Source organism: Rhea americana, unplaced genomic scaffold, assembly GCF_003343005.1.
Source record: "Rhea americana isolate MKP2758 unplaced genomic scaffold, rheAme1 scaffold_0, whole genome shotgun sequence".
NCBI lineage: Eukaryota > Metazoa > Chordata > Aves > Rheiformes > Rheidae > Rhea > Rhea americana.
The window spans coordinates 18,198,749-18,210,881 of NW_028185037.1; the positions used below are offsets into that span (position 1 = coordinate 18,198,749).

At 35.9% G+C, this 12,133-nt stretch overlaps 1 protein-coding gene across 5 annotated transcripts in view; it reads left to right on the forward strand.

Annotated features, from left to right (window-relative positions):
- KHDRBS3 (KH RNA binding domain containing, signal transduction associated 3) overlaps positions 1 to 12,133 on the forward strand; it is an 89,189-nt gene that overhangs the window by 68,791 nt on the left and 8,265 nt on the right. For all 5 annotated transcript variants that reach the window (XM_085321108.1, XM_085321189.1, XM_085321355.1 and 2 more), the window contains one exon: positions 1,846 to 1,928. In XM_085321108.1, the coding sequence (XP_085177234.1) occupies positions 1,846 to 1,928 (83 nt within the window). The remainder of the gene's footprint in view (positions 1 to 1,845; positions 1,929 to 12,133) is intronic.

The following is a 12,133-nucleotide window of genomic DNA, read 5'->3' on the forward strand; positions in this document are numbered from 1 at the left end:
TCAATGTCTGTGTTGTTAACAGATGTCGGGGTATTGCATCAATAAGTAATAAAGTGCTTGTTCATAATAACTGCCAGGAGGCAGTGGTTTTGTTGGTTTAGCGTGTGGCTCCTCAAGGAAAATCCATATCCTTATCAGATGGGGAAGAAAATACTAAAATACTGTCCTAATTTCTAGCTTCAGGCCAATGAATCTTTCAAAGAGAAGACAATCTCTTTACTTTTCAAGTGGGACCGCTTTCCTTGGTTTCCTCGCAAGTATTTAGAACAAACCATGTTTCTTTAGACTTACTAATAGGCTGTCAGACTCATTTATGTGTCGAAACATTGAGTCTGGCAGTGGTGAGGTAGTATTGATGGTAGATTGCCTGATTTTTCCACAGAAGCCATTACAGATAACAGGAAAAATGCTATTAAAATCAAACAACTCTCCTTCCCCCCGCACACACAAAAAAACACTGCAGACATGAAATTCATAGCTTCATCTCTAGTTTCAAGGATGTATCGTTGACTCCTCTTGCTGCAGAAGGCTTTACTTCTGAGATCTAGAWAGCTGTCTGTTTTGAACTACTGGAGGTGTTATACCAAACAATTTGAGTATTCCCTACCTCACTGATACCAGTAGTTAGTTTTACTGTTTTCAGTTGTTACTGAGGTAGTCTGCTTTCCCAGGAGAGATGTGGCTCTTTCRGGAGACTTCATCCTTATTTTGTCAGGTTAATATGTTCTGAAAACACTGTACTAGTTCCAGATACATGGAAAACGATGAGCAGTAAAGTTCTCTGTAAAATTTTTATGGAAGAGAAACAGTAATACTCTCAACACTAAAGTCTAATACAAAACATAAATCCTAAGTCAGCTGATACCTGATTTGAATAGGACCCAGTCTAAGGAAAAGTGTATTCTCTAAATATCCTAATTTGGTGAAGCTGCATGAGGTGCCCTGAATATCCATTGCAGTCTGTGGATATTTGGATACTTGGATATATTGGATACTTGGATAGGACTTCTTAATTCTTTGTTATGATTTCTAGGGATCAGTACAAAGGAAATGCCACTTTTAGTTCTCATTTGTTTAGCTCAGATGTATTGTCAAACTAAGCTAGTTCACTGAATTTCCACATTTCATCTTTCTCAAGGGAAATAAAGTTGTTGTCATATTTACCTTTTGCTGAAATTCCTGTACAGCTTGCACCTGGAGTTAATGTGGTTTATTCAACTTGGTATTTAAATCTAGTGCTGTTTTGGAAAAAAAGCTGTATTGCAGTCCTTTTTTCAGTAGTGTCTTAATGTGCTGAATGCTAAAATTCCACAAGTTTGCGTGTACAGAGGGCAGAAGAGGTAAGAGCTGTTTCTTGCAAACATTATCTCTAGGCAATTTCATTGCCCTTCCCATCTGTAGTCTGTGTAGGTATATTGAATTCAGTGTCCAAAACTGAGTTTGCTATAAGTCAGTTGCATAATCTTATTTAGATGCTTTGATTCCTAACAGAGGCCCTTTCCAGAGCTTTCTTGAAGGTCACAAATTTAAGTGTGTGAGGATATTTGTACTATTTTTCTGTATCAGCAACTGTTTTTAATTAAAACAAGAGGTAGTGTTTAATTAAAACTGTCTCTTTATGCAAGCACGCAATTGTCAGTAGCTCAAAATAAACAATGTTAAATGTAGATGGCCTCTTAGGYGGAGTTAGTAGATTAATACCATTAACATCTTGCTGCTTCGTTGTCCATGTGTAGTGGTAGAAATTATTTTGAGACCAGTGTCTTCCCTATTCAGTGCTAGGTTGCCACCTTGTTTCTAGAGTGTGCTTAAGGCTAATATTACCTTTCTTTTATATCTTTTCAGGAGTATGATGATGGTTACGGAACTGCTTACGATGAACAGAGTTATGATTCCTATGATAACAGCTATAGTGCTCAAGCACAAAGGTAAGTCTCAAACTCCGCTGTAACTACATCTGAAATATTCCACAGATGGAAAGTTGATTTCATTTAGGCTATTTTTTTTTCTAATTTCATCTTAAATAGCAAGAATATTTTGAGCTTTATTAGAAATCACCAGTGTTATTCGTGTATTCAGTATCAAAATAGTGGTTGAAAATGATTGACCAGCCAAAAAGAAATGAAAATAGAGATCTTGGAATTTTGATCATGACAGATTGCAAATCAATTTTTAGCWGTTCATAAAGTTAGTTCAGGAAAGATTTTTTTAGTAGTTTTGTTTATTATGGGAGGGTTATTTTCTTACAAAGAGAAACTAATATTTATCTGGAAAAGAGCACTTAAAGTATTAAATCATGTAAGATAGTGTTCATTGAATTTTCACATTGTCAAAAGATTGTTATATTCAAATATTTGATCTTAATAYTTTACACTGCTGTAAATATATCTCCTTTAATCTTTTCTGCACCCATGTAGAATGATCTGACTAACTCAAATCTCTTGCCACTTGTGTTCCTTCTCTCACTGTACTTTGCCAACAGTATTTTTAAGCAATTCTAACTTTCTTACAATTTTACTCTTACAAATAACTCTGATTCTGAAATTCTATGAATTACAAGGAAAATTCTTGTGTCAGTTTGCAATGATGAAAGAACCAGATGCGGTGAATTATGAACTACTTTCTTGTCTTAAGTCATAGTTAAAGCTTAATGGCAAATACAAAATTGCATGTTTAGTGGCTTGGCTGATGGTCCCATTATGAGGTAGTTGTAATGTGTACATCTTTAAAAAAGAAAAGCAACTTTTGTTCATTTTTTTTACTTGGTTGTAATTTATTCTTTTTTTTCTCCCAGAACAAATGTTCATAATTTGAGCAGTAGTAGCTTTTGTAATGTCATTGAGAACTTAGCTTCCACTAAACGTGTTTAAGACATCTCCTCTTAGTGTAGCTTCATCTGAAAAACCACAGAACTGCTCCCAGCGCAGTYGTGGACAAAGCCTTTTAGACCCAATGTAGGGAAATGCTTTGGGTGCTGAAACACCCAACTGAAATCTTGTTACAGAATTGAACAGTTTCTGATTTGTTCAATGTGAAAAAGCTTAATGGAAAGTTGAAGTGTCATTGTAAACTGTTTTGAAATATCTGATCGTAATGAAAATAATACCCTCCTTTCTGATACTTTACTCCTGTGGAGCCTTSTAAGCTTCTGAAAATCAATAAACAATAATATGAGCTAAGATATAGTAGGGCAGGACCTCCAAAATGAGTCTCTGTACAATTTTATGTTTAGAGAGCAGCTGCTGGTGATAAATTTTTTTTTTTCCAAAAAGATTACCAAAATAGTCCTCAACTTTTATGTTAGTAATTTTGTTTGTTACTGCTTCTAGTGTTGGTAACAGGGTTTATTGCACGTGCATTTGGGTTTCATTACCACAGCCATTTGACTGTGCCAAAACTAAAAACATTACTTAACCTCTTCAGCATGGAAAAAGAAATTTAACTAGGATTTTTTTCTTCCTTTGGACTAAAATAAGCAAAAAGCAAATGTCCCAAGGAATGAAATTCTTCTTACAAAGTATTATTGTACAATGTGTATCATTCTTACATTATTATATGGAAGAATACAGAAAATGTATTTTTAGCTTGATGTGGAAAGAGGTACCTCAAAGCAATTGTTTCATTTTGTACTTTACCTGTAGTTTTACAGTGTATACATTTAGATTTATTTCCTGGATGATTGCTTCATTTGTGTTTCTTTTCTTTYGGTATGCAGCACTTGAAAAATGTAAAGAAACACAAATGATTCACTCATACACTTCTCACATGGTATGAACACTCGTTTTCTGGCTCTTCTGGCTTGGCAAAAAAAAATTTAGGACAGTATTGGCAGGCAAAAACTAATAACTATAAACAGCCATCTGAGCTACCTAGAACAGTGTTCCTATCTTTAATCTGAATATCAAATAGTAGCCCATATTGCAAGAGTCATTTGGAACCACTGAGATACTTATCACATTTAGGTGCATTACAGTGTCTTTACTGTGAAGCAAATTCTGGAAAAGACAATTGTTTTCCTACTTCAGCTGCATATAAGCTTGATGTTTTGCCCTTAAAGTATAAGAGGAAAACATATTTGAGCAAAGAGGATGTTTGCATGTATAAAATACATTCTTTAGTGATTAGCATGTAAAAAGAAATTTTCTTTCCCTCCATGGGGAGAAAGGAGTAGAATTTTTAGTATATCTTCCAGTATTTTTTCAATAGATCATGATATTAACTGTATATTGTATATTAATGAGGAAACTGCAGAAATATTTCCTGAGTGAAAATAGGGGTTGTTCATTAAATCTACACTAGTTTAAGTATATAATCCCTGTTTCTTGAGCCTCAGCAAACTTGTTTTATATTCACTAACCTATTTTCCTGTGTGTGATACACTGGAGACAGTTAAAACGCTCATTTGGTTTTTGAGTTTTGCCTATTTCAGTGATTCCTGTGTTCGAGATGGAAATCTGTGGTAGAATGGGAAAATGCAGTTTTTCTCTAGGTGTGTGACTGTGCTGTTCCCCAACAGCACATCTTTGGGGTGATGTCTGTGTACAGAAATCTGCTCTCCAAATTTGACCGTCCAGCACGGCACAGCTGTACTCTCCTGTTTGATTTTTTTTTCCCTCCACAGAGGTCTGTCCAGCATATTTCCCCAAAAGAGCCAAATCTGAGAGGGCCTGGGATGAGTGATATGGTCAGATATGAGGATTAACGTACTGTATATTTGTGTGTGTTAAGGTAGCTGGGGCTTTGYATGCCTTTATGAACAATTCTGCCTTTTTATAACCTAACTGCTTGCTATTTCCAGATCGTATGCGTTTAAACTTCAATGGCATTGCATTTGTTGGTTGCTCCTTCTGTAGTCTTTCTTGTCCTTGACAATTGTAACTTTAGTTAAAACCTGTCATTTGACTAACAGGGAAAGAATCATTGGTATGTTCTCCCAGCTCTCATCCTATAGAAATTCTATAGAAAACTAGTCATTTAATACATTTTTTTAATCCACAATCGTGTTTTATACGACAGCCCCAAACAGTGCTTGAGGATGTMTTTTTAACTGAATTATTTTTAATGTTAAATTGGCCTTAAAGCTATCCTTAGGAGCTATACTAAACTTGGATGGTTACTTCCACAGTTTTTAGAAGAGATGTACCTAAACTGTATAGTGTGGTGTGGGTGTGCTGTTGTTTTTTTTCCTCCAGGGGGTTAATATTAGGTTGAAAGTTATACCGATGCAAGCTACCATGATTAATCAACTGAACTATTTAGTATTTTGTGTTTAATTTAACAAATGAATTATTTCTCAACTTCTGAAAATCAGGCTAGCAGACAGTTTCGCCTGAATAGAGTGTGGTGAAAACTGTGAGGTCATTGAATGGTCCTGAACATCAAACTAAGCAAAGCAGAAAGACTAAAACTAATGTTGCACCACTAGATTAGCTTTTCTGAGGGCAGATTTTGCTTTATGGAGGCAGTAATTCTTTCATGACACCTGTCCTACATATTTATGTGTTTATATATATATAAATATATATATATGCAGTAKGATAACAGTTTTATGCTGGACACATGGTTGCAATCTTACTGTGGATTGTGCTTGTGTAATACCACCAAACTAGCTTCCTCTTGAGACTTGTGGTGCTGATGCTCATTACCTGTGTGCAGTTCTGTGAGCTTCACCTGCATGCATGGTTGCTTACAAAACCTACCTGATACCTCGAGGACTTCTCAAATCTGTATTGAACTGTAATGTTTTTGCTTTGATTTATTGTGGGTGTTTTAATAGTATGATGTTAATGCTAGAGCAATTTTATTAGGAAGGTTCAGAAAAGAATATTATGGAGRAAACAAAGAATTTAGTTGAGTCTTAATTTAAATCTGTAGATCAGTTTAAATTTTTTCAGTGTGAAAATATTTCTATTATCTCTGAAATACTGTGTTACAAATTAAGCAAGAGTGCTTCTGTCCCTTAGTGACTCCATGCATGATCTACACAAGTGTTTGTGAAGACAATAATAGGGCAAAGGGAAATGGGTGCTAATAAATCAATTGGCGCTGTCAGTTCACTATTTAATGTTCTCCAGAATACATAAGWTTTATCACTGAGGAATTGTAGAATAATGGTAGTGTATGGAAACAAAGTCCACTAGGGAGATGTAGTACATCATTTGGATTTAGCGCTGCCATCTGCTTAAGTACCTCTGTAGTCATCTCRATGCTATTATGATTAACCATTCATAGCAGTGACAGATGCTGCAGTGAGTTAACATGCCAGAGAATGAGGTTTGTTACTAGAATTGAGATTATGTGACAAGGTTGCTGAGAAAGGGGATGCCTGCTACCTCTCCAATAGCATTAAAGATTTGCTATTTACTTTTAAGTTCTCTATCAAGAGATAGTGACTACTGCTGTTACCCCCAAAATGTAGAGAATCAGAGACCATGTCTATCTGCCTCACACCATGCAGAAGTTTCAAATAAAGGTTATGGGCTTTTTTGCTAGTATTTACAACTGGATGCATTAACCTTTTTCCTGAAAAAAAGTGCATTCCACTGGCTTCATTGTTTTTACAGTAGAGATTGCTAACCTCTATAGTAGGTGAAAAACAACAGTTTGCGTAACTCTACCTTGTGTCTGCGTAGGGGAAAGGTAATGTTAATTTGCCATGTAGTCATTTGGTAATTAATTGTAACTTTAACTCTATCCTTGAATCGGTCCAGGAGGAAAAGGTAATATAAGTGAAATAGGTGTTCATACACAATATCCTTCAGCTTTAGATCATCAGTCTGGGTGACCTCCCCTTCACTGAGTTGTGGAAGCTATTTTGAGTGTTTAGTCTAGACAGTGATACAGAAGGGGAAAGATTAGGATTTACTATTTCTGCTGGCTTTGTCTGCTGTTTCCTGCATTGTTCCATTTTCCCTACTTGCTTATTAATGCTCTAGTTTTCTCTTGGAGGTTGGCTTAAACATGAAATGTTTCTCAGTCACTTTCCTGCATATGTAAAAATAACTGCTACCATTTCAAGTTACACCCAAATGCAATACATTCAAAATTACCCARAGTCTTAGAGCAATTCATTGAGTTAGTCTGAAATTTCTGGGGAACTAACAAATTTCCTGTAGCTATACCCATGTTTACTCTGTGCATCTGGCTTGCTAGGCTGTGTGTTCACTTGTTGATGTGCTGGGAAATGTAAAATGTGTTGCAATTTTATTTTAAATCATTTATTTTGAAAAAAATGTTAATTGCAAATGGTTTGAGGTATGGAATTTGACTTAAGTAGAGAAGACCAGGAATAGGGAGCCTGTAGCTTGAAAGGTTTGAGGAAGGAAGGTCACATTAAGTAGCTTGTGGTAGTTGCTTAAAAGACTAAAGTCAGAAGTTGCCTATGTCATTATCACTAAATGCGTAAATATAGTACAAGTGATTCARTTTCTTAAAAGTCAAGCTCCTAAACCCATGATTTTGCACCAGACCAGAATTACCTTAATTCTGACTTAATGAATTACTTAACAAGACCCAGAGACAACTTTCTTGACACGTGCCATTAGGAACTCAAGTTCCTAGGCACATCTTGAAACTACYCAGTCATACAAAAGATGGCATTACTGTTTATACTATTTTAATAAAGCTTTGAGTATATTGATTAGACCCTAGTTCATGGAGGTGTTGCTATTGGTATTTAAAAGTTAATTCCTAACATCTTGTTTGTGATGCTCAATGTTTTAAATTCACATTGTTTGTCAGCAGTCATGCATCTCCAGGCTGTATAAATATGCATTATATGCAAAACAGTGTCTGCTACTGTCACTTTTCAAGATGTAATTCTCTGGATTTTAATGCTAGTAGCTGTTTATTTTTCATGTGCTCACTTAGACAGAAATCAATCAAACCAAGTCGCAGCAGTTTGATTTCCTGTGATAGTGCAAATGGCTAGGGTTTCGCAATTTGATTGTTGTTCGTGTGCAGCTGGTATATAGAAGCTTATTGAAGTTTATAATTCTGTACAAATCAAGCCTGAGAGCATTTGTGTAAACAAGATAATGTATCTTTTAACTGAAAATTAGTTCCAGATTTTCAGGAATTGATCCATTTGTGGAAATCCATGCTATGGGGTTGCCTGTGTAAATTTATGCTGGTTTTATTTGAAAAGCTTTTCTGCAATTCCTCAGATGTAGGTGATTTTTAGATTTTTGTTTGTTTGTTTTTTCACCTGTAAAGTTGTGCAGGATAAAACACTCAAAATTGCTGCTTTAGCACAGATGTTTTTAATTGACTTTAGCATACCTGTTTGAACTTAAACTTGGCTTGCAGAAATCAATGATCTACGGAATTTTTAAACAGGAATACCATTAGGGCAATTTGAGTGTAATGAAGAAAACTGATCAGTAAAKGAAAAATGAGTCATAACACATATGGTGCTAGATTATTTAATAGTTGTTAGAGTTATTAAAYTTTTACTAATAATATTCCATGAAATTGCACTCAGATAGTAAAATTGTTTCTCATGGGGTTGCTATTTTACTTTTTTATACCACTGTAACATCTTCAGAATTCTCCAATGTGTTTCTAAATTATTTATTTTTAAATGAATTCTGTACCTATTTTCAAAATGTTTAAGGGTAGGTATAGTAATGTCACACTTCAAATGTTTGGGAAATGCAAAGAAGGAGTTTATGTTGAGACTTAAATAATATTGCATGAATTWCTTGATTTATTTATATGGTTACACAGCCTCTTAAACCTGCATGTTTGAATTACCCCAATACAATTAGGATATGAATATTGGTAGGATTTTGGAATTTTTCTTTGGCTGACTACAGGGATGAAGTCATAAGAAAAGGRTAGGTCAAGGAGGATATTTTTTTTAACCAGTCTTTAAGGAGAGAAACTCATTAAAGAGTGATAAAATAGAACATTGTAGATTATTAATAATAGTGACTTTTTGAATTAGTTTTAGAATATTTTAATTATGAGAGGTTCCAATTTAATTGCAGTGTTTTCACAAAGGTAGCTTAAGCTCAAATAATGGATGTAACAAAATTAGGTCTAAGTAGCCAAAACAATTTGGAAAGACACTTTTTGGAGAAAGTATCCAGTAGTTAGAATTCAGGATGCTGCAGCGATGACCGTTTGATATGTGGTCTTTGGATGCAGAATGCAGATAATCAGGCTTCCAAATTTGAAAAAAAATATTTAACTCCATAATAAATTTAAATGTCRTGCATCATGATGAGTTTTCTACAAGTTTCATTAAAAGAAATGCCCAGATAAGAAGGGGGCTGTGYAGTGCCTCTATGATTAGAGGAAGGACGGCTTCACAAATGCACACTTAGTGAAGAATACACGTAGGGCCGGCTTATTTCTCTGCTCTTGGGGTTGGAAGCAGGGAGGGAAAGGGAACTTCAGTGGAACTTCCTCTGCCAGTGTGTGTCTCGTGCCGTCTTAGCCAATGTCTCCCTTGTACGGCACGGGTGAGGGAGAAATCAGGCTTCCTCAGCTCAGGGGGTCACAGAGTCTGTTTTTGTAGAAGAAAACTTGATGCTGTTCTGCTGCTTGGTAGTCAGCAGTAGTTGAAAATTGCAATTTTACCTTTTATAGAGTTTCCTGAACTATTTGGTTTGTTTGCATGGGAAGAAAGGGGATACTGCTTTTCACTGGGGAGGGGGGGGAAGTCTGTTTAATTGGGCAACATTGGAGAAGGGACATTTAGTTGTGGAAAAACTTTAACATTTCTTTTTTCTTGAACTTTATTTTTAGAAGAAAACAACAGGTACCTCAGAATTGTGGCTTTATGCATAGTTTTGSCATCATTCAGATGCCAAATAGTGAAAAATATTCAATTTAGTATCCATCAGAATTTAGTTTATTATGGAGTAGTCACGGGTTAGGTGAGAGCTATATGAAATGTTTGCAGCATATATGTTGATAAAGGGGATAGAGCCTGCAGAAGGAGAGCAAACAAGTCTCAAGCTGCCTTGAATTACCTTTTCAGCATGAGTGGAAGGGTCTGCGTTATGGTGCTTGGAGAGGCAAGACTYGGACCTTGCTAGTGACTTGTGTAAGGGGGCATTAGGGCGTCGGTGGAAAAGTCTCAAATGTTGTAATGCATTGCTTTTAAGATCTGCCAGGTACTTGCAATTTACATAGCACTGAAAGTAGTTAAACAGTCTTTCTTTAACCAAATACATTACTTGATGGCACTTTTATTATTTTGAATGATCATCATATAAAACTGGGATAGAATGATAATTTTTTTCTCTCAAATGCTCCTAAATTCCCACTGATGGGTAAGAATATCAAATTTATAGGCAAGTTTGAAAGCTGTACTGTATTCTTTCAATAAATTAGAAAGACAAGGTATGATGCATATCTTATGGAGCAGTATTTCTAAGGGCAGAATGGTGACATACTGTCTGTGCAAKTTTTGTGGATGATAACATATAGGGGATGTTTTCTTGTACTCCAATATGTGGCAAGTTTCTCTCTTAACTTCTCATAAGGATGCGAGAAGAATAACTAAGAGGTGTGTTGGGTAAGAGATGGAGTTAATRCATTGTCCGTCCTCATTCCCGTATGGCAGTGGACACTCTTAAAAAGTCCTTGACTGATACTGGTCAAGTCTTCGCTGGTCTCTGCTTCCCTTGTCCTGAATGGCCTTGTTGGTTTGCACATCCTTTTTCAATAATAACATTCATGGTGTTTCAGGTCTATGYCCATTTGAGGGGCTTGAGTGTTTTGGTACATCCCTGGATTTTTTTAAACCTTCAAGTTTAGTTTCCTCTGATAGGGGTCTRGATCAGTTGCCCCAAAACTGCTTTGCAAAATAGACAAATGTGATGACCAGGGTGTGTGTGGTGTGGTGTGATTTTTTTTTTATGAACAGGCCAAACCATATAGCATATATGTGCAGCCTGAGGTTTAGTACCTTTGCTGGTTCATTCTTGTTTAATGTAAAATTTCTTTGTCTTCCATGTTTGGGAACGGATTGTCACTGTATTCTACTTGTGGTCTCAAGATAAAGCTGTAGCTTAGAGGAAGCTTAATCAGCTTAGAGGAAACCTGATGTATTTGGTGTGTTTGAGTCACCACTGCTACTTGCTGTTTGCCACTTGCATTTTGAAAGARGAGATGTGATGGGAGGGGAAAGGCTAAATGAGTTCTCAGGTGGTAATAATTGGGTATTTCAGATGGTAAAACTACTAGCCTTAGGGCAAAGTGTAATCTGCTAGAAATATATAGAGAGACAGTTCTGTGCCTGGTAGTTAGCAACAGAATGCAGATGTCTCCGAAGGTGTTTCACTATTCCTCTGCAAAAGTGCATTTCTTACAATTTCTGCCATAAAGTAGTTTCTAAATAGTGATAGCTAAGGGAATCCTTGAGAGGGCACTCTGGTCATCTTTTAATGTTATATGAAATAGATTTGCAATTGGTTTTGTTTGAAATTACAATGGGATATAATTTAAGAAATACTGCATCATATTTTTGTACTTTAGCAAGYTTTCATGTATAGGTCTCAATTGCTTTGAGATCATTGTCTCTGTTTTCCTGAGGAATAAACTGGGATGCATGGGTGAGGATAGTTTACTCAAGATACTTCTACCACRAAGTGGCAGAGGCGGGCATTACATAAAACTTAATCTGAAAGACGCAAGAAAACTATGGATTTTCGCTATCTTGTTTTTGTTACCATACTGAAAGCTTGACTTACAGGATCTGATATATTAATGATSCACAAAAGCATTAAGATCAGATATTCAACTCAATGTTCTAGAAGATTTTGGAGATAAATGAGTAGTTGTCTTTACGATAACATTTGGGACATGCTTCTTCCTGCTTACTATTGACAGATGTGTTTTGATATCAGAACCCGCTGGGCTTGAAAAAGCTAATAGGTAGCAAAAGCATTTTCCTTGTGGGAAAAGTTCTGTTCAGATATGATTGTATCAGTCTGTCATATAGTACCTCATGCTAGAAACTTCTTGTTTCTTCTTTGTTTTTTGGCTGTTCTGTGCTGTATCTCTGGTCRAAGATGATGCTTGTGGAGCTATTAAAAAGGTGGCTCTCCATATCTGGTAGCTTGCTTTGATCTCTTTTGAAAAACTTCTTGCTAAAGGGAACAGCTTCAAGTTGCTTCTG